Source organism: Montipora capricornis, chromosome 4, assembly GCF_036669925.1.
Source record: "Montipora capricornis isolate CH-2021 chromosome 4, ASM3666992v2, whole genome shotgun sequence".
Taxonomy (NCBI): Eukaryota; Metazoa; Cnidaria; class Anthozoa; order Scleractinia; family Acroporidae; genus Montipora; species Montipora capricornis.
Genome location: NC_090886.1, coordinates 4,520,831 through 4,544,156, shown reverse-complemented (window position 1 = coordinate 4,544,156; position 23,326 = coordinate 4,520,831). Strand labels below are relative to the sequence as shown.

At 41.3% G+C, this 23,326-nt stretch overlaps 1 protein-coding gene across 1 annotated transcript in view; it reads left to right on the top strand.

Annotated features, from left to right (window-relative positions):
• The first annotated feature begins 1,392 nt into the window (after window positions 1–1,392).
• Window positions 1,393–23,326, top strand: part of LOC138045287 (nephrocystin-3-like) — a 69,056-nt gene continuing 47,122 nt past the window's right edge. Inside the window, exon 1 of the mRNA XM_068891727.1 lies at window positions 1,393–3,029. Within this exon, the coding sequence (XP_068747828.1) occupies window positions 2,013–3,029 (1,017 nt within the window). The 5' untranslated portion in view covers window positions 1,393–2,012. The remainder of the gene's footprint in view (window positions 3,030–23,326) is intronic.

The window sequence follows — 23,326 nt, the reverse complement described above, 5'->3', positions numbered from 1 at the left end:
AAAACGTGTTTTACTCTCCGACGCGTTTCGTTTAACTTTCGCAAAATTCTTCAAGGAGTTTTACAAGCAAACGTTCTACGCCTTACCGTCCAAGCAGTAGGTTTTCTCCTCCCGACGGAGAAACCACTGCGAGCAACCGTTAGTTTCTTTGCATGAGCGCCGCCAAGGACCACTAAATTAAAATTGAAGCAGTGAAACGAGTTAGTAGAGCTTGTTTTGGCACTTGCGCGTGCGTTCTGCCAAGTAACTGAAGCGTTTGATATCCCTCGAAATAAGACGAAGTGATGTTCTCAAATGCATAACGTGGGGGACGTGGGGTGTGATGTACTTGGCACATGCTCGATGGAAAATCGAACGGTTATTCGCAGTGGTTTCTCTCTCGGGAAGCGTAGGAGAAACTAACTGCTCGCAGGGTATCTACGCCTGTATTAAAAGCTATATTTGCGGCTATTGCGGGGGTAAACGAAGAAGGCTTGGCCCGATTTACGAACGGGAAAAGTTGTAGAATATTTTCGCAACAACGGTTAAAAAAAAGTAAATGAAACTAGTGAGTAGCATACTGCAAACTGTTCTTGTAAAACGTGTTGTATTCTCCGACACTTTTCATCTAACGTTCGCAGACTTTTTACAGTCAAACCAAGTGAAGCGTACCCCTCAAGATTGCATTAATGAACTGATTATTTGAAACTTGAACCCGCTAGTCGTTTCAAGAATGCAATAATGAATTGATTATTCGAATATTGAACTCGCTGGTTCGATCCAAGAATACGGCTAACGGGTTCCGTTTCCGAAAATCGATTCAGTATTGCATTCTAGAAAAGACTAGTAGGTTTGAAACCTACTAGTCGCAACAGTGAATTGATTTTTCGAAAACGGAAGCCGTTAGCGGATTTAGCCGTATTCTTGGATCGAGCGAGCGAGTTCAATATTCGAATAATCAATTCATTATTGCATTCTTGAAACGACTAGCGGGTTCAAGTTTCAAATAATCACTTCATTAATGCAATCTTAAGGGGTACGCTTCACTTGGTTTGACTGTAAGGGAGTTTTACAAGCAAACACTCTACGCCCGTACGTATTTATAAACTATATTTGCGGCTTTTACGGGCGTAAACCAAGAACGCAGCACCACAGTTTCTTTAGAAACTATTCCCCTTAAACCAAGAAGGCTTGGCCGGATGTACGAACAGGAACAGGCAAAGTTGTACAATATTTTCGCAAGGCGAGATAAAGATTTGGGGCCCACGATTTTATCTAAAACATTCTTTAAAAAATCCTTTAAACTAAAAACTAGCACATGAGTGGCACGCTGCGAACTGCTCTTGTAAAACTTGTTTTATTCTCTGACTCGTTTCGTCCAACTTTCGTAGACTTCTTGAGGAAGTTTTACAATCAAACACTCCACGCCCGTACGACGTATTTATAAGCCATATTTGCGGCTTTTACGGGGGTAAACCAAGAAGGCTTTGCCGGATTTACGAGCGGGAACAGGCAAAGTTGTAAAATATTTTCGCAAGGCGAGATAAAGATTTCAAGTGGGGGCCAAAGTTTAAAAAGTCCTCGTTCGCAAATCCGGCCAAACCTTCTTGGTTTATGGCCCCCGTGATAGCCAAAATGTATGGCTTATAAATACAGGCGTAGAACGTTTGCTTGCAAAAATTCCCTGAAGAAGTCTACGAACGTTAGACGAAACACGTCGGAGAGTAAAACACGTTTAACAAGAACATTTCGCTGTGTGCTGCTCACTATTTTTAGTTTAAGATTTTTTGCTCCTCTCGTTAATAGGTAAAAATTCCCTGTTGACTTTGTACTCTTCAAAGGAATGGCATCATCATTTGCAGCACATAAGATTACGTGACACTCGTAACCATATTTAACTCAGCAGCAATCTTTTTTTCGAGAATATTACAGCTGTCAACCGATCGCCGGTTCGCACTGCAAAAGATCAATCTTAACAGGCATCTCTCGATACGTGGTAAACATTTTCTGTCGACTTCGTTCTGTTTAACTGAATGGCATCACCAACGAGTTCTTCTTCGCTGTCTGTTGATAGTGGTGACACTATATCCTCAGCGTTCGGTGGTGTATCACAGGAAAAAACCAATGGCACAAGGTTGGCTCGATTACTCATCGACGAAGGAACATCTGCTTTAGAGCGATTTCTTTTGTTTTCCATACACCCCGAAACATTGGAGGACGTCCTAAAAAATAAATCGTCAAAGCTTCAGAGACTAAAATCGAGAGGTGTCATTTTTGATGATCAATGGGAAAAGTTGTTTCCGGGTACTGGTGACCCGCCAAACATTGAGAGGTTTGACATTACTCTGTTGCATTTGTTGATTCGAGAAATTTCCAACTTACCACCGCCTGTAACAGGATGGCATAAGCTGCCTGACAAGAGCGACGCAACCATAGAAGCAAACATCGCCAGAATCAAATGTTTCAGAAATGAGCTATGCCATAACCCTTCCACTGCCATTATCGAAAGTGAATTCGAAGACAAATGGGACCAAATATCTTCAGCTTTGGAGGGAATACTGGTTCATATCCAGCGACAAAAAATTCAGCGCCTCAAGAATGACCCAATTGATCACAATAAGTATCAAACAATAGAGGAACACATCAATAAATGGCGAAGATGGCAGCAGCAAGAAAATGACGAGCTTAGCAACTGTCTACCAGACAAAGTTCCGGGAGTCGTTGGTCGCTCTAAGGAAATAGACGAAGTGAAGCAATACATTCAGGGTGGAAAAGATGCCGTGGTGTTGATTACTGGTGGACCGGGCTTTGGAAAAACAACTGTGGCCAGGGAGACAGCCCACAAATTAAAAGAAAATGGGAGTACTGTGTTATTTTGCAGTCTTCTAAAAAAGGCAACATTCCTCGAAGCAGCGACTGAAATGATCCACTCATGTGGCAAGATGGTCGGACAACTACCAGAGAATCCGGAATATTGGCTCAAAAACTGGAGCAAACAGATCCAAAGCCAAGTGGTATTTGTCCTCGATAATGCAGATAGTCTTCTAGAGGTAGCCGACCGAGATAAATTCCTAGACACCCTGAGTGCCATGAGAATGTTATCGAATAAGAATTTAGCTTTTGTAATTGCATCGAGAAAGAGGTTCCAACATAAAATCCTGCCATCGAAAGAAGTAAATGTAGGCCCTCTACCACTCGACGAGGCCAAAAAGCTACTTACCTCGCGTGTCAGCCGTACGGGGACCCAAACTGAAGAATCTTCCGAAGTGGAAACCATAGTCGAGCTTTGTGGCCGTGTCCCATTGGCACTCTCAATCGTCGGTTCACTTCTGTCAGACTACACTGAAGAGAAGATTATCAAACATCTTAAAAAGGAACCCATGACTATCCTGGAAGATGGCGATGAATCATTCCAAAAAGCGATTATGAATTCTTTTGATCTTCTGACGAAAGCTGAGAAAGATGCTTTAGTAGCTGCGTCCATATTTCCTGGATCATTTGATTGCGATGCTGCCGAAGCCGTTTTGAAGGAAACCTTGGATTCTGAAACTCTACCGATTAAGACTATACGTTCCTTAAAGAACAGATCTCTTGTTGTCGATGAACGGGCAGGTTCCCGTAGATATCAGATGCATCTTCTCATCCGCGCTTTTGCTAAGAAAATTGGTGAAACTGAAAATCCACAGGTTTTACTTCACAGCAGAGAATTAGCTTGTGCGCACTTCATTTCCCGTCTAGAAGAGAATACGCGTTTATATTGGGGAAAAGACACATGCAAAAAAGCCATCGAATCATTCAGTGCAGACAGGCAAAACTTCGAGCATTTCCTTAAAGTTTTCGGTAATGGTTTGGAGACCCAAGAGATCGCAACCTCTTGCCAAAAGTTCCTCGACAGTCTTTTTCAAACGTTCAAGTATTTGGAAAAATGCATCTCATCGAAGGTTTACATCGAGATCTTGGAACTGCTACTTAATAGCAAGTATTTTCAGGCCGAATCTCAGCCAGTGCATCGTGTGGAACTTTTGTGTCTGCTTGGTCAAGAGAAGAGAAGGCTTGGTGACGATATAAAATACAAAGATCTCATGGAAGAGGCACATCGCCTCTTTTCAGCACACGAGGACGAATTCGGGACGAAGATCCTTTCTCGTGTGTTCTACTTGCATAGCCGAGCTCGTTTTTTATCGGAGGAGAACACTTATGATTCTGAACCCAAAACGTTGTACGAGAAAGCATCGGAAATCTGCAAGAAGAATCTACCTGACCATCCCGAAACCGCAGTCAACCTCTTACTTGCCGGGAGAAACGCTAAACGGCGCAAGAAGAACGCGGAAGCAACCAAAAAGTTTCAGCGGGCCTTTTCTTTGTTCAAAGAACTTCTTGGAGATCATTTCATGACGGCTCAGTGTTTAAAGGACTTGGCAGACTTTTTTTTCTTTGCCGAACAGAGTGATCAAGGGCTAGATAAGGCCTTGAAGCACTACAGAAATGCCATGGAAGTTATGGAAAAGCTGGGAACACACGAACAAAAGGAGAGCATCTTAACTCTAAAAAATTACGGTGGTTGTCACATGAGAAAAGGCAACTTTGAAGAAGCAAAGAAACAGCTTTTAGAGGCAGAACGCGTTTGCGAGAGAGAGCTAGAGAACGATCACAAATGGAAAGTTATGGTCAAGACGGAACTGGGTCTCCTCTATCGTGAAATGGCGGACAAACAAGAAAACAAGGCATCTGTGAAAGAAAAATTATTAACCAAAATGGAGGCATCAATGAAGGAAGGACTAGATATGTGCTACAGACTCAACAATGGCCAGAAAAGCATCAACCATTTGGGCAACAAGGCATTGATCCGGAAAGTTCTAACCTCGTACCCAGAAAGATTTCCCAAGGACTTATACCCTACCTTATAAGAAGTTTTGACTTCTTCCATCACTCATGCTATGGAGAATTCCAAAAGTTGGAGAGAGTTTCAAATAATAATCGTCCAAAAATTAGACTCCAAAGCATCAATTACAAAGTGTTTGTTACTGAAAAAAGAAAGAGAGGATACCTAGTAATTGTGGACGGTTTATTATGATCGGAGTGTTCAGTAATGTTTCTGTGGCCGTTATTAGGAAATAATGCTATCTGACTCGAACGAACGCGTACCGAAACAAGCTTCATGTTTTTAACGAATTAATCTTAACAGTAACCACTATCCATGACAAAAAAATTTTAACTGTAGGGTTCAACGAGACAAAGCGAGTTTCAAGAAGAAGATTTGAGTCAGATTATCAGTTAAAGAATTAAAATGTAGTCAGCCCCTTGCACACCGTAAGATAGTTCATTTTCATTTGACCCTATAGCCGCCACATAAGGGAACGATTATCATAACAACAAGCGGGAAGAAGTAACCATCGGTGATTTATAAGCGGTCGATCGGCGATGATTTTGTACCTTATTAATACCCAGGGAATTATTATTTTTCAAGTTTTATGGAAGTGGTACCTGTCGTTTTAGTAAACCAATTTAACGAGTTGTCAAGTGAGTGAAAACGACCTATACTTTTGATTTAGATAACGAATTTTGATATTTCATCATTAAGCCATTGAATTACTCCTTTGACTGATCCAACGATTTAGAAACACACTGATGTTGCATAGAACTTTGAAATATCTATGATATTGTTTTATTTTTTACCATATGAACTGAACCGTGTACATGCTTTTTCTTTGAAAGACAGCGGCAAACATTCAAGCAACCATCTTTAGGATGGCTGGGACTTTAACTGGATGAACCGGCGAAACGAATTTTGTTATTTTTTATATATTTCTATAGTGTAAAAACAAGTAAAATTGTATATTGTATCCAATGATTAATGGCCAATTAGCACAAGTTGTTTGTGATATGTGCAGCAGGTTAGCTGTTTTAATTTAGTAAAATTGTTTTAAAAAGTATTGCATTAGGTTTTGTGGTATGCAGTAATTGTCTTATCATCTAATTGGTTTTTTTTACTTAGAAGCGTGTAGTGATATCACATGCCCATCAGGTTACCTTCAATATTTAATGTTGAGGTAATTTTTGTTTTCTTAGAAATTATTCAGCGTTTCCGAGAAGAGACAATGATTCGACCCATTCAAAGCCGTTTCCTAGAAATACCTCACGCATGACTTACGTCGTTGTAAGCTTTGTCTATTCCTAGAATGAAGACTTTTTTGAACTCTTTCTTTCCGAGAATTGGCGCTACATTCTAAAATTATCCTTCAAAGGGTGAACATGGACCATCAGCTTGATGTCATCACTTCATCAAATTGACAAAATATATTAAACAACAGATCATCTCCCAATTAATCAGTGATCATGTGATTTTTAAGTACAGACAAGGTGCATGAATGAGCGGCACACAGCAACAGATCTAGATTTTGTCAACTTGCTTTATTTCCTCCGATCGGTTTTTTCTGATCACACAGACTTCATCAGGGAGATTGGACAAGATGGCAAAAGGAACTTATTTTATACCTAATCTATATAATAGGGTAAATCCCATTACAACTAGGCGTGAACAGCGAAAAACAACCACATGAACAAGACTGATCTTTTAAAAAATGCATTTTTCTTAACTAAATTTCACCCAGTTGAACTAATCATTGCAAAATTAGCATATTTTAATAACTGGTCGTTGAATTCACGAAAATTATCTCTAATATTACATGTTTCGTTGACGAGTAATGATGCAGATACTCGTGGGGCCGGATTTTAGTGAAATACGTGCAAATGTATTCTGTTGAACACCGAATTGAAAACCGCCGCGTGGTTTATTGAATTTTTCACGAATCAAGTACAGAGCTAATTTGGGGACGGCGCTTAATATTTGAAAATCAAAATATGAAAATGATTACTTAACAGTTATTCCATGAGCGCGAGTTGGATACCGTATGAGATGGTACTGAAATAGCAAACAAGGCGCGTAGCGCTGAGTTGGTTATAACCAGTCTCATATCCAACAAGCTCGAATGGAATAATGGTTTTATTAAATTTTGATTCAATTCTGAACTCTTGGACACTTTTTAATAGAAATTAAAGCCAAACGTCGCCTGATGTCTTTACTGACGTTACTGACGCTTGATGACGTCGCCTGATGTCGTTACTCTACACTTGATGACCGTACTACCGGGAGGCGAGGTCGGTAGCAGAAAGCAGCGAAGGGCCAACTGCGTCCAAAAGCGATCGCACGGGCCGAAATCCCGGGATGACTCTTTTGGTACGACGCTCCAGCGCCATGTCTGGAGGTACTGCGTTACCGCGCACCGGTGGCTCACTTGGTTGAGCACCGGGCTGTCACGCGGGAGGTTGTGAGTTCAACTCCGGCCGGGCCAACACTCAGGGTCTTTAAATAACTGAGGAGAAAGTGCTGCCTTTGTAACGACATCTGCGAATGGCTAGACTTTCAAGTCTTCTCGGATAAGGACTATAAGCCGGAAGTCCCGTCTCATAACCCTTGGGTGTAAATTCTGTGGGACGTTAAAGAACCCACACACTATTCGAGAACAGTAGGGCTTGGAGCTTCCCGTGTTGTGGTCTGATCTATGGATATAGGGGTTAGGTGTCAATTGGGACGAAAGTTCTGTTCCTCTCCCCTGCTTCTCCATGAATTGTGGCGAATATATTAAATTAAATTAAATTAAACTTTTAGTGTGGCTGCTCCTCACTTTTGGAATTCACTTCCTCTTTCATTAGGAAAGCCACCACAGTTAACAATTTTAAAAGTCAACTTAAAACCTATTATTTTAAATTAACAATTTTATTGGTACTTTAAATTCATGTAATTAATTTTAAAGTTAACTTACAAACCTATTTTAATCAATATATTTTTAGCTCATAGGAATTGACAAATTTTATTGGTATTTTAATTCATGTAAAGCGCATGCGATCATTCTGTCATGAAGCATGTGCTATACACGTTTTTAAGTTATTATTATTAAATTTTATTGGATTGTTCAATTTTGATTTTACAACCGACCGCAATCAGTTTCCATATCAGGTCATAAGGTACATGAACTGATAGCCGAGAAAGTTAGAAACCCATGCACTATCCGAGGTCGAATTTTAATAAAAAGAAATATTAAGAGTGAAACAGAAATATGTTGAAAATGTCGTTCACTTTGTCGGTTTGGTGACAACACTACACTGGCTTGCTGCGTAAATACCGTACCGCATTCAAATGGCAAAATGGAAGAGAAACTTAGCTACCTGCAACTGAAAAACATACAAAATTAAATTTCCAAGGTGCCTCATCGAGTGAAGACGGTTATCATGACAACGGAGTCTTCTTGGAAAACGATTCATGCTTTCCGAGAAGAGAACATAACCTGATGTCGTTACTCGTCCATTGTTTGTTTAACCACAATCGGCTCAATTAGAAGAGTAAGCGCCCTTTATTAGCCTTTGAATTAAAAACCATCCTGAATTCTATTTAAAACAAAATCAACAAAAGAGATTCAATGAGATCTTGTCAACTTGCTTCAATTCCTCCGACCGGTTTCGTCTGATCACACAGAATTCATCAGGGAGATTGGACAAGATGACAAAAGGAACTCATTTTATACCAAAGCTATAGGATAAATGGGCGGGGTTCCAACTAATGTGTTAAACAGCCATTGCCCATTTATGCCCATGCATGGTGTGCTGCTGCCACACTCATTTGTCGCATTGCCGAGTGTGTTGCTGCCATCCCCCTTAATTGCTCAGGGTGTGTCGCTGCCACCCTCATTAGTTGCATCAGGGGGATGTTGTTGCCATCCCCATACAGTCACTCACAGGGTGTGTTGCTGCCACCCTTTGCTAGGGTGCACCCAATTGTCCCATTTACTGCGAAAGGCTGTGTAGTCCTTTTCATCACTATGAGATAATGAACTATAAAGCGACAAAGTTGTTAACGGCTATTTTAAAAAAAGAGATCATTTTATCCTACCTCTGTTTCCTGATGCTTCATTTTGTAGCAAGTGTTTCGTGTTGTTAGTTTACGTGAAATAAACTTGGGAAACTGTTTGAATCTTGCAAGCACCTATTAACAAAGCAAATACGATTTATTCGTTTTTCAGATTTTTAGGCATGCCCATCATTTGTGGCAGTTGAACGACCCGGCTGATTTTACCGTGCGCATGCATTATTACCTCAGAGATGCAATAAATATCTCAGATCTTGCTAACCTCATTTCCTCGGACCCTACTGTAAGTTACGGAGCCTCGTTTTTTTAAATTTATTTTTTAACACAATACGATACCTACAATATTTACGGTAGTATCCTTACAGTTTACTTACATGAAACGATACATTCACAAATACAAAATAATTACACCAAGTCTACAATACTAAGAAAAACAGACGCAACACACAGAAAAAAACATATCGGTCCACAGGTGCAGCGTTCATCTTCATAACAGATTAAAAAACGGGTTTTGCTAAACAAAGGCTCGCGGCTCATCTTGCGGCCCGGGGCCCGCAATTTTTTTAACGAATTTTTTTTATCCAGGGGCTTACCAAGGGGCATGCCCACTTTTGCACCGTGAACATGTTCAAAATGGACGACGGTGAGTATACGGGCCATTTCATTCATTGCAATTGGTTCAATTCCGAAACCGTTTAGTCCGCTTTTGATCAGAGAGGAAAACGCTCATATCTCCCACCATTTCCAGAACCCGATGGCACAGATGAGATCGATTCGCAAACTATGTAAATTTCAAGCGACTTCAAAAGAGTCAGCTTTACAGTTCTATTTGTATGTGAATGCATGGTTTCATCACAAATGTTCACTGCTGTTTGTTCCTCGTTGTATTTAATTAATAAATAATTCTTATCTCAACGTTCATTCAGTTACGGATAGAAATGCTGAGCAATTCGATCTGCGTTTGCTATCCATCGTGTGTCGATGTGTGCGTTTTAAACTTAGCCTAAAGGCTAGTTTTCACCAGCGACGGAATTGGAGTTAAGAGTCGTAAGCGGAGTCGTAACAGTGCTTATGACCTGGTGAAAACCGAAAACCTGAAACGTAAGCGGACTCATAAGGTCGACGAAATCGGAGTCGGAAGAATAAGAACGGTTCGGTTTTCTTCCGATTCCGCTTACGACTCAGTGGCTTACGATATTGTCGGAGTCGGAAGCAAAAGCAGAAGAACAAGCCAATCACAACATACGAGCCCAGGCTCTTCGACTACCGTCTGCCACGATAAACAAACGGCGGACATGTACGAGAAGGTTGTGGAGACTGCAAGACTTTTCCCCTTGTTAAACGACAAGTCTTGCAAAATTTTAAAAACTAAGAACTTGAAAAAGAATACTTGGCAGGAGGTGGCAAAACAAGCTGGGCTTAAATCAGGTATGTGATGTAAGAAACCAGTAGTATATACGGGACTGATTTGAGGAGGTTTATTTTCTGTCCCCACCCCGCCACTTTCGCGGCGTCGCGGATCTAGATCCGTTATATTGCTAAACCAGTAAGTCATGCAAAATACGGAAGAAAAAGGAACCAAAGAATAAATTCTGCTTTAAGTCCACCATGTTTTTATTTCTTCTGTTTTGGCGCCGAAATTTCCACCTTGGCCGGGCCCACTTCTCTGCATTGTGATTGGCTCGTTCTTCCGCTTCTGCTTCCGACTCCGACGATCTAATTTTCTCTGAATCGTAACCGGAATCGGAAGGCAGTTTTTACTAGGTCATACAAGCTTACGACTCCGACTCCGACTCCGATTCCGTCGCTAGTGAAAACCAGCCTTAAGAGTTCCTTTGTAGAAGTACGATCTGACAAATGAAACTTACAACGTATATTCACCGTCGTCCATTTTGATGCCCACCACGATCACATGTTCTCGGGCGTACCCCTTCGTAAGCCGCTGGACAAAAAAAATCTTTAAAAAAATTGTGGGCCGCGGGCCTGTCCTTAGCAAAACCCTAAAAAACGTATACAAAGCAATTGTTTAATGAATGTCTTCAGGGGTACTACTTAGTCTAGACCATTTCCTTTGGAATTAAGTCATGGTGTTACAATCATTTGCATAGTTTGTTTTTCAATTTCCATCGAGGTCAAGATTCGTTTTGTAAATGTTTGTGACTTACAATACAGACCCCGAGCTCTGTTAGTATGTATCAGATCTGAGATAACTAAGGATAGCTAAGGAAGGCAGCGTAGTACAGTGGTTAAGGCGTTGGGTTTGCAGGCGGTTGCCCCGGGTTCAAATCCCGTTTGGTTTGGATTTGTTTACAGTTATCCCGGATTCAACTCTACCACGCTTTGTAAAGAGCCAACTACTTAGGGTTCTTAATTCGCCCTACGTAAAGGAATCGAGGTGGCCCGAGGATTCCAGGTCCCGGACCCCGAGTCGTGGATTTCGCTTTCCGGCGAAAAAACGTTTAGCTTAGCAACGCTTAGCGCAATCATTTACAATATAAGGTCAAACAAAGGTATATGAGCTGATAACGGAGATTGAGTGAATCAATCAGAGCAAGAGAAATGCATTATCCGAGGCTGAAAATTTAACAAGACAACTAAGGCTGTTGGTCATCTGGCAGAAAGCGAAAATGGTGGAAGCTGAGGCGGAAAGCTGGTTATGTAGTTGAAAGTGGGTGAAGGTTTATCGCAAGACCTGAGCCACTTGCTTGTGTTTTATTGCTTTGACTTTAATAATCAGCCGGGTAAAAAAACAATCATTTGCTTGTACTTTGTGACTAAATCGGATCGTGACTATAAATGTTATGCGCGTCAATACTAACTTTATCTTTGTTTGTATTGGACGAGTAACTGCTGAGGTAATTTATATCGAAGTAAATAATTCTAAGAAACAGTAGGAGCTTTCCGAGAATAAATGAAACAGTATTGGCATTGTTTCCTTCCCAGAATAGATAATAATTTATCATTTAACTTTGTGCAATTTTTGTTCCCCAGAAACCAAACGATTTTATTCTTTTATTACCCTACAGCTTCCAAAATTAGTTACAAATATATATAACACCAGCAGCAAGTTAGGCTGGAGCAAACACATTGCAACATCAAACGAAGACGTAACATCCGAATCGATCAATATTTCTCAGAAACAGAAATGTACTGTGGAAGCGATAACAGAGGCAACTTAAATCGGCTCAAGAGAAAACTTTGTGGGCAGATTCAACGAACGTTCCTCGTTGAGAATTGCTAGACCATGGAGCGGCGCCGTAAGATGACGCGGCACTCGTAAGCCTAGTTAAGCAGGGATAAACCTTTATTTCAAGATACAGTTTTTTAAAAAAAATTAAGCTAAAACTAGTTAGCAGCACACTGCGAACTGTTCTTGTAAAACGTGTTTTATTCTCCGACGCGTTTCGTCTTACTTTCGTAGACTTCTTCAGGGAGTTTTACAAGCAAACACTCTACGCCTGCATTTATAAGCCATATTTGCGGCTATTACGGGGGCTATAAACCAAGAAGGCTCGGCCGGATTTACGAACGGGAACAGGCGATGTTGTAAAATGAATATTACTTCACCTTGTCGGGCATTGTGGCGCATTTTGCGGGTTAAAATGGAGAATTCGGTTTTAGCCCGCTGAAATCAACCAATAAAAAGTATGAAATTGTGCAATTGCACAATTAACTTCAACACTTACAAATAACCTTTCTGGAACTTTCCTTTCATCTCTTATAATTAGTGAAAACTCAAATGGCAAGATTTTGTAATTTCTAGCCAGCTTCGCTTGATGGGCATGATTTTCATTGAGGGAAAATAAAAGCCATTCAACTTGTAAACAATCGCGTGATTTTTCAGACTGTTTCGTTGTCTTTTTAAAAAGTTCTTATTTTCTCAGTGCCCTCCAAAGTGATAGTAATAGGAATACAGCTTATGTTCTTGGGCATAAATATGTTTTGGGCCCTCCTCAGAGCTCATTTTAACTCTCGCCTAAGGGCTCGTGCTAAAATGAGTCTGAATGGGGCCCAAAATTGCCCGCAAAGAAAATTTGGAACTAAAACTAGTGAGCAGCATACTGCGAACTGTTCTTGGAAAACGTGTTTTACTCTCCGACGCGTTTCGTTTAACTTCCGCAAAATTCTTCAGGGAGTTTTACAAGCAAACGTTCTACGCTGTACCCTGCGAGCAGTTGGTGTTCTCCTACGCTTCCCGAGAGAGAAACCACTGTGAACAAACGTTAGTTGCTTTGCGTGAGCCGCCGCCAAGGACCACTAAATTAAATTAGAACCGATAAAACGAGTTAGTAGGCTTGTTTTTGGCACTTGCGCGTGCGTTCAGCTACGTTACTGAAGCGTTTTGCCGAGCCTCCTGTGCAGGGATTTCCCTCGAAATAACACGAAGTGAGCTTCTCAAAGGCATGACGTGGGGGACGTGGGGTGTGATGTACTTGGCACATGCTCGATGGAAAATCGAACGGTTATTCGCAGTGGTTTCTCTCTCGGGAAGCGTAGGAGAAACTAACTGCTCGCAGGGTATCTACGCCTCTATTAAAAGCTATATTTGCGGCTATTGCGGGGGTAAACGAAGAAGGCTTGGCCCGATTTACGAACGGGAAAAAATGTAGAATATTTTCGCAACAACGGTTAAAAAAAAATTGAAATAAAACTAGTGAGCAGCATACTGCGAACTGTTCTTGTAAAACGTGTGGTATTTTCCGACACTTTTCATCTAACGTACGCACACTTTTTCGGGGAGTTTTACAAGCAAACACTCTACGCCCGTACCCCCTTTTACGGGGGTAAACCAAGAACGCAGCACCACAGATTCTTTAGAAACTATTCCCCTTAAACCAAGAAGGCTTGGCTGGATGTACGAACAGGAATAGGCGAGATAAAGATTTGGGGCCCATGATTTTATCTAAAACATTCTTTAAAAAATCCTTTAAACTAAAACTAGTGCATGAGCGGCACGCTGCGAACTGTTCTTGTAAAACTTGTTTTATTCTCCGACGGGTTTCGTCTAACTTTCGTAGACATCTTGAGGAAGTTTTACAAGCAAACACTCCACGCTCGCACGTATTTATAAACTATATTTGCGGCTATTACGGGGGTAAACCAAGAAGGCTTGGCCGGATTTACGAACAGAAAAAGGCAAAGTTGTAAAATATTTTCGCAATGCGAGATGAAGATTTCAAGTGGGAGCCACGGTTTAAAAATTCCTCGTTCGCAAATCCGGCCAAACCTTCTTGGTTTATGGCTCCCGTAATAGCCGCAAATATATGGCTTATAAATACAGGCGTAGCACGTTTGCTTTTAAAAATTCCCTGAAGACGTCAACGAACGTTAGACGAAACACGTCGGAGAGCAAAACACTTTAACAAGGACAGTTCGCTGTGTGCTGCTCACTAGTTTACCTTAAGTTTTTTTTTTAATTGCTGAAGCTATCGTTGGCATTACAAAAGACCAAAAAAATAACACGCTGCTCTCGTTAATAGATAAACATTTCGTGTTGACTTTGTACTCTTTAATAAATGGCATCATCCACGAGTTCTTCTTCCTCAGTCTTTGGTGGTGTATCACAATGTGAGCCTACCAGCTGTCTACCAGACAAAGTTCCGGGAGTCGTTGGTCGTTCTAAGGAAACAGACGAAGTGAAGCAATACCTTCAGAGTGGAACAGATGCCGTCGTGTTGATTACTGGTGGACCGGGCTTTGGAAAAACAACTGTGGCCAGGGAGACAGCCCACAAATTAAAAGAAAATGGACATACTGTGTTATTTTGCAGTCTTCTAAAAAAGTCAACATTCCTCGAAGCAGCAACTGAAATGATCCACTCATGCGGCAAGATGCTCGGACAGCTACCGGAGAATCCCGAATATTGGCTCAAAAATTGGAGTAAACAGATCCAAAGCCAAGTGGTATTTGTTCTCGATAATGCAGATAGTCTTCTAGAGTCGAAAGCAGACCGAGATTTATTCTTAGACACCCTGGGTGCAATGAGAATGTTATCGAAACAGAATGTAGCTTTTGTAATTACATCCAGAAAGAGGTTCCAACATAAAAGCCTTTCATGGAAAGAAGTCAATTTAAGTCCTCTACCACCCGACGAGGCCAAAAAGTTACTTATCTCTCGTGTCAGCCGTGCCGAAACCCAAATTGAAGAATTTTCCAAAGTGGAAACCATAATTGAGCTTTGTGGCTGTGTCCCATTGGCACTCTCAATCGTCGGTTCACTTCTGTCAGACTACCCTGAAGAGAGGATTGTTGAACATCTTGAAAAGGAACCTATGACTATCCTGGAAGATGACGATGAATCATTCCAAAAAGCAATTATGAATTCGTTTGATCTTTTGACGAAAACTGAGAAAGATTTTTTTTCTGTCCCCACCCCGCCACTTTCGCGGCGTCGCGGATCTAGATCCGTTATATTGCTAAACCAGTAAGTCATGCAAAATACGGAAGAAAAAGGAACCAAAGAATAAATTCTGCTTTAAGTCCACCATGTTTTTATTTCTTCTGTTTTGGCGCCGAAATTTCCACCTTGGCCGGGCCCACTTCTCTGCATTGTGATTGGCTTGTTCTTCCGCTTCTGCTTCCGACTCCGACGATCTAATTTTCTCTGAATCGTAACCGGAATCGGAAGGCAGTTTTTACTAGGTCATACAAGCTTACGACTCCGACTCCGACTCCGATTCCGTCGCTAGTGAAAACCAGCCTTAAGAGTTCCTTTGTAGAAGTCCGATCTGACAAATGAAACTTACAACGTATATTCACCGTCGTCCATTTTGATGCCCACCACGATCACATGTTCTCGGGCATACCCCTTGGTAAGCCGCTGGACAAAAAAAATCTTTAAAAAAATTGTGGGCTGCTGGTCTGTGATTAGCAAACCCCAAAAAACGTATACAAAGCAATTGTTTAATGAATGTCTTGAGGGGTACTACTTAGTCTAGACCATTTCCTTTGGAATAAAGTCATGGTGTTTCAATCATTTGCATGGTTTGTTTTTCAATTTCCATCGAAGTCAAGGTTCGTTTTGTAAATGTTTGTGACCTACAATACAGACCCCGAGCTCTGTTAGTATGTATTAGATCTGAGATAACTAAGGATAGCTAAGGAAGGCAGCGTAGTACAGTGGTTAAGGCGTTGGGTTTGCATGCGGTTGCCCTGGCTTCAAATCCCGTTTGGTTTGGATTTGTTTCCAGTTATCCCGGATTCAACTCTACCACGCTTTGTAAAGAGCCAACTACTTGGGGTTTTAATTCGGCCTACGTAAAGGAATCGAGGTGGCCCTGGGATTCCAGGTCCCGGACCCCGAGTCGTGGATTTCGCTTTCCGGCGAAAAAACGTTTAGCTTAGCAACGCTTAGCGCAATCATTTACAATATAAGGTCAAACAAAGGTATATGAGCTGATAACGGAGATTGAGTGAATCAATCAGAGCAAGAGAAATGCATTATCCGAGGCTGAAAATGTAACAAGACAACTAAGGCTGTTGGTCATCTGGGAGAAAACGAAAATGGTGGAAGCTGAGGGAAAGCGGGTTATGTAGTTGAAAGTGGGTGAAGGTTTATCGCAAGACCTGAACTACTTGATTGTGTTTTATTGTTGTGACTCTAAGTTTCAGCCGGGTAAAAAAACAATCATTTGCTTGTACTTTGTGACTAAATCGGATCGTGACTATAAATGTTATGCGCGTCAATACTAACTTTATCTTTGTTTGTATTGGACGAGTAACTGCTGAGGTAATTTATATCGAAGTAAATAATTCTAAGAAACATTGGGAGCTTTCCGAGAATAAATGAAACAGTATTGGCATTGTTTCCTTCCCAGAATAGATAATAATTTATCATTTAACTTTGTGCAATTTTTGTTCCCCAGAAGCCACACGATTTTGTTCTTTTATTACCCTACAGCTTCCAAAATTAGTTACAAATATATAAAAGACCAGCAGCAAGTTAGGCTGGAGCAAACACATTGCAACATCAAACGAAGACGTAACATCCGAATCGATCAACATTTCTCAGAAACAGAAATGTACTGTGGAAGCGATAACAGAGGCAACTTAAATCGGCTCAAGAGAAAACTTTGTGGGCAGATTCAACGAACGTTCCTCGTTGAGAATTGCTAGACCATGGAGCGGCGCCGTAAGATGACGCGGCACTCGTAAGCATAGTTAAGCAGGGATAAACCTTTATTTCAAGATACAGTTTTTTTAAAAAAAATTTAAGCTAAAACTAGTTAGCAGCACACTGCGAACTGTTCTTGTAAAACGTGTTTTATTCTCCGACGCGTTTCGTCTTACTTTCGTAGACTTCTTCAGGGAGTTTTACAAGCAAAAACTCTACGCCTGCATTTATAAGCCATATTTGCGGCTATTACGGGGGCTATAAACCAAGAAGGCTCGGCCGGATTTACGAACGGGAACAGGCGATGTTGTAAAATGAATATTACTTCACCTTGTCGGGCATTGTGGCGCATTTTGCGGGTTAAAATGGAGAATTTGGTTTCAGCCCGCTGAAATCAACCAATAAAAAGTATGAAATTGTGCAATTGCACAATTAACTTCAACACTTACAAATAACCTTTCTGGAACTTTCCTTTCATCTCTTATAATTAGTGAAAACTCAAATGGCAAGATTTTGTAATTTCTAGCCAGCTTCGCTTGATGGGCATGATTTTCATTGAGGGAAAATAAAAGCCATTCAACTTGTAAACAATCGCGTGATTTTTCAGACTGTTTCGTTGTCTTTTTAAAAAGTTCTTATTTTCTCAGTGCCCTCCAAAGTGATAGTAATAGGAATACAGCTTATGTTCTTGGGCATAAATATGTTTTGGGCCCTCCTCAGAGCTCATTTTAACTCTCGCCTAAGGGCTCGTGCTAAAATGAGTCTGAATGGGGCCCAAAATTGCCCGCAAAGAAAATTTGGAACTAAAACTAGTGAGCAGCATACTGCGAACTGTTCTTGGAAAACGTGTTTTACTCTCCGACGCGTTTCGTTTAACTTCCGCAAAATTCTTCAGGGAGTTTTACAAGCAAACGTTCTACGCTGTACCCTGCGAGCAGTTGGTGTTCTCCTACGCTTCCCGAGAGAGAAACCACTGTGAACAAACGTTAGTTGCTTTGCGTGAGCCGCCGCCAAGGACCACTAAATTAAATTAGAACCGATAAAACGAGTTAGTAGGCTTGTTTTTGGCACTTGCGCGTGCGTTCAGCTACGTTACTGAAGCGTTTTGCCGAGCCTCCTGTGCAGGGATTTCCCTCGAAATAACACGAAGTGAGCTTCTCAAAGGCATGACGTGGGGGACGTGGGGTGTGATGTACTTGGCACATGCTCGATGGAAAATCGAACGGTTATTCGCAGTGGTTTCTCTCTCGGGAAGCGTAGGAGAAACTAACTGCTCGCAGGGTATCTACGCCTCTATTAAAAGCTATATTTGCGGCTATTGCGGGGGTAAACGAAGAAGGCTTGGCCCGATTTACGAACGGGAAAAAATGTAGAATATTTTCGCAACAACGGTTAAAAAAAAATTGAAATAAAACTAGTGAGCAGCATACTGCGAACTGTTCTTGTAAAACGTGTGGTATTTTCCGACACTTTTCATCTAACGTACGCACACTTTTTCGGGGAGTTTTACAAGCAAACACTCTACGCCCGTACCCCCTTTTACGGGGGTAAACCAAGAACGCAGCACCACAGATTCTTTAGAAACTATTCCCCTTAAACCAAGAAGGCTTGGCTGGATGTACGAACAGGAATAGGCGAGATAAAGATTTGGGGCCCACGATTTTATCTAAAACATTCTTTAAAAATTCCTTTAAACTAAAGCTAGTGCATGAGCGTCACGCTGCGAACTGTTCTTGTAAAACTTGTTTTATTCTCCGACGCGTTTCGTCTAACTTTCGTAGACATCTTGAGGAAGTTTTACAAGCAAACACTCCACGCTCGTACGTATTTATAAACTATATTTGCGGCTATTACGGGGGTAAACCAAGAAGGCTTGGCCGGATTTACGACTGGAAACAGGCAAAGTTGTAAAATATTTTCGCAATGCGAGATGAAGATTTCAAGTGGGAGCCACGGTTTAAAAATTCCTCGTTCGCAAATCCGGCCAAACCTTCTTGGTTTATGGCTCCCGTAATAGCCGCAAATATATGGCTTATAAATACAGGCGTAGCACGTTTGCTTTTAAAAATTCCCTGAAGACGTCAACGAACGTTAGACGAAACACGTCGGAGAGCAAAACACTTTTAACAAGAACAGTTCGCTGTGTGCTGCTCACTAGTTTACCTTAAGTTTTTTTTTAAATTGCTGAAGCTATCGTTGGCATTACAAAAGACCAAAAAAATAACACGCTGCTCTCGTTAATAGATAAACATTTCGTGTTGACTTTGTACTCTTTAATAAATGGCATCATCCACGAGTTCTTCTTCCTCAGTCTTTGGTGGTGTATCACAATGTGAGCCTACCAGCTGTCTACCAGACAAAGTTCCGGGAGTCGTTGGTCGTTCTAAGGAAACAGACGAAGTGAAGCAATACCTTCAGAGTGGAACAGATGCCGTCGTGTTGATTACTGGTGGACCGGGCTTTGGAAAAACAACTGTGGCCAGGGAGACAGCCCACAAATTAAAAGAAAATGGACATACTGTGTTATTTTGCAGTCTTCTAAAAAAGTCAACATTCCTCGAAGCAGCAACTGAAATGATCCACTCATGCGGCAAGATGCTCGGACAGCTACCGGAGAATCCCGAATATTGGCTCAAAAATTGGAGTAAACAGATCCAAAGCCAAGTGGTATTTGTTCTCGATAATGCAGATAGTCTTCTAGAGTCGAAAGCAGACCGAGATTTATTCTTAGACACCCTGGGTGCAATGAGAATGTTATCGAAACAGAATGTAGCTTTTGTAATTACATCCAGAAAGAGGTTCCAACATAAAAGCCTTTCATGGAAAGAAGTCAATTTAAGTCCTCTACCACCCGACGAGGCCAAAAAGTTACTTATCTCTCGTGTCAGCCGTACAGAAACCCAAATTGAAGAATTTTCCAAAGTGGAAACCATAATCGAGCTTTGTGGCTGTGTCCCATTGGCACTCTCAATCGTCGGTTCACTTCTGTCAGACTACCCTGAAGAGAGGATTGTTGAACATCTTGAAAAGGAACCTATGACTATCCTGGAAGATGACGATGAATCATTCCAAAAAGCAATTATGAATTCGTTTGATCTTTTGACGAAAACTGAGAAAGATTTTTTTTCTGTCCCCACCCCGCCACTTTCGCGGCGTCGCGGATCTAGATCCGTTATATTGCTAAACCAGTAAGTCATGCAAAATACGGAAGAAAAAGGAACCAAAGAATAAATTCTGCTTTAAGTCCACCATGTTTTTATTTCTTCTGTTTTGGCGCCGAAATTTCCACCTTGGCCGGGCCCACTTCTCTGCATTGTGATTGGCTCGTTCTTCCGCTTCTGCTTCCGACTCCGACGATCTAATTTTCTCTGAATCGTAACCGGAATCGGAAGGCAGTTTTTACTAGGTCATACAAGCTTACGACTCCGACTCCGACTCCGATTCCGTTGCTAGTGAAAACCAGCCTTAAGAGTTCATTTGAAGAAGTCCGGTCTGACAAATGAAACTTACAACGTATACTCACTGTCGTCCATTTTGATGCCCACCACGATCACATGTTCTCGGGCGTACCCCTTGGTAAGCCGCTGGACAAAAAAAAAGCTTTAAAAAAATTGTGGGCCGCGGGCCTGTGATTAGCAAAACCCTAAAAAACGTATACAAAGCAATTGTTTAATGAATGTCTTGAGGGGTACTACTTAGTCTAGACCATTTCCTTTGGAATAAAGTCATGGTGTTTCAATCATTTGCATGGTTTGTTTTTCAATTTCCATCGAAGTCAAGGTTCGTTTTGTAAATGTTTGTGACCTACAATACAGACCCCGAGCTCTGTTAGTATGTATTAGATCTGAGATAACTAAGGATAACTAAGGAAGGCAGCGTAGTACAGTGGTTAAGGCGTTGGGTTTGCAGGCGGTTGCAATTGCCCCGGGTTCAAATCCCGTTTGGTTTGGATTTGTTTCCAGTTATCCCGGATTCAACTCTACCACGCTTTGTAAAGAGCCAACTACTTAGGGTTCTTAATTCGCCCTACGTAAAGGAATCGAGGTGGCCCGAGGATTCCAGGTCCCGGACCCCGAGTCGTGGATTTCGCTTTCCGGCGAAAAAACGTTTAGCTTAGCAACGCTTAGCGCAATCATTTACAATATAAGGTCAAACAAAGGTATATGAGCTGATAACGGAGATTGAGTGAATCAATCAGAGCAAGAGAAATGCATTATCCGAGGTTGAAAATGTAACAAGACAACTAAGGCTGTTGGTCATCTTGGAGAAAGCGAAAATGGTAGAAGCTGAGGGAAAGCGGGTTATGTAGTTGAAAGTGGGTGAAGGTTTATCGCAAGACCTGAACCACTTGATTGTGTTTTATTGTTGTGACTTTAATAATCAGCCGGGTAAAAAAACAATCATTTACTTGTACTTTGTGACTAAATCGGATCGTGACTATAAATGTTATGCGCGTCAATACTAACTTTATCTTTGTTTGTATTGGACGAGTAACTGCTGAGGTAATTTATATCGAAGTAAATAATTCTAAGAAACATTGGGAGCTTTCCGAGAATAAATGAAACAGTATTGGCATTGTTTCCTTCCCAGAATAGATAATAATTTATCATTTAAATTTGTGCAATTTTTGTTCCCCAGAAACCAAACGATTTTATTCTTTTATTACCCTACAGCTTCCAAAATTAGTTACAAATATATATAACACCAGCAGCAAGTTAGGCTGGAGCAAACACATTGCAACATCAAACGAAGACGTAACATCCGAATCGATCAAGATTTCTCAGAAACAGGAATATACTGTGGAAGCGATAACAGAGGCAACTTAAACCGGCTCAAGTGAAAACTTTGTGGGCAAATTCAACGAATGTTCCTCGTTGAGAATTGCTAGACCACGGAGCGGCGCCGTAAGATGACGCGGCACTCGTAAGCATAGTTAAGCAGGGATAAACCTTTATTTCAAGATACAGTTTTTTTAAAAAAAATTTAAGCTAAAACTAGTTAGCAGCACACTGCGAACTGTTCTTGTAAAACGTGTTTTATTCTCCGACGCGTTTCGTCTTACTTTCGTAGACTTCTTCAGGGAGTTTTACAAGCAAAAACTCTACGCCTGCATTTATAAGCCATATTTGCGGCTATTACGGGGGCTATAAACCAAGAAGGCTCGGCCGGATTTACGAACGGGAACAGGCGATGTTGTAAAATGAATATTACTTCACCTTGTCGGGCATTGTGGCGCATTTTGCGGGTTAAAATGGAGAATTTGGTTTCAGCCCGCTGAAATCAACCAATAAAAAGTATGAAATTGTGCAATTGCACAATTAACTTCAACACTTACAAATAACCTTTCTGGAACTTTCCTTTCATCTCTTATAATTAGTGAAAACTCAAATGGCAAGATTTTGTAATTTCTAGCCAGCTTCGCTTGATGGGCATGATTTTCATTGAGGGAAAATAAAAGCCATTCAACTTGTAAACAATCGCGTGATTTTTCAGACTGTTTCGTTGTCTTTTTAAAAAGTTCTTATTTTCTCAGTGCCCTCCAAAGTGATAGTAATAGGAATACAGCTTATGTTCTTGGGCATAAATATGTTTTGGGCCCTCCTCAGAGCTCATTTTAACTCTCGCCTAAGGGCTCGTGCTAAAATGAGTCTGAATGGGGCCCAAAATTGCCCGCAAAGAAAATTTGGAACTAAAACTAGTGAGCAGCATACTGCGAACTGTTCTTGGAAAACGTGTTTTACTCTCCGACGCGTTTCGTTTAACTTCCGCAAAATTCTTCAGGGAGTTTTACAAGCAAACGTTCTACGCTGTACCCTGCGAGCAGTTGGTGTTCTCCTACGCTTCCCGAGAGAGAAACCACTGTGAACAAACGTTAGTTGCTTTGCGTGAGCCGCCGCCAAGGACCACTAAATTAAATTAGAACCGATAAAACGAGTTAGTAGGCTTGTTTTTGGCACTTGCGCGTGCGTTCAGCTACGTTACTGAAGCGTTTTGCCGAGCCTCCTGTGCAGGGATTTCCCTCGAAATAACACGAAGTGAGCTTCTCAAAGGCATGACGTGGGGGACGTGGGGTGTGATGTACTTGGCACATGCTCGATGGAAAATCGAACGGTTATTCGCAGTGGTTTCTCTCTCGGGAAGCGTAGGAGAAACTAACTGCTCGCAGGGTATCTACGCCTCTATTAAAAGCTATATTTGCGGCTATTGCGGGGGTAAACGAAGAAGGCTTGGCCCGATTTACGAACGGGAAAAAATGTAGAATATTTTCGCAACAACGGTTAAAAAAAAATTGAAATAAAACTAGTGAGCAG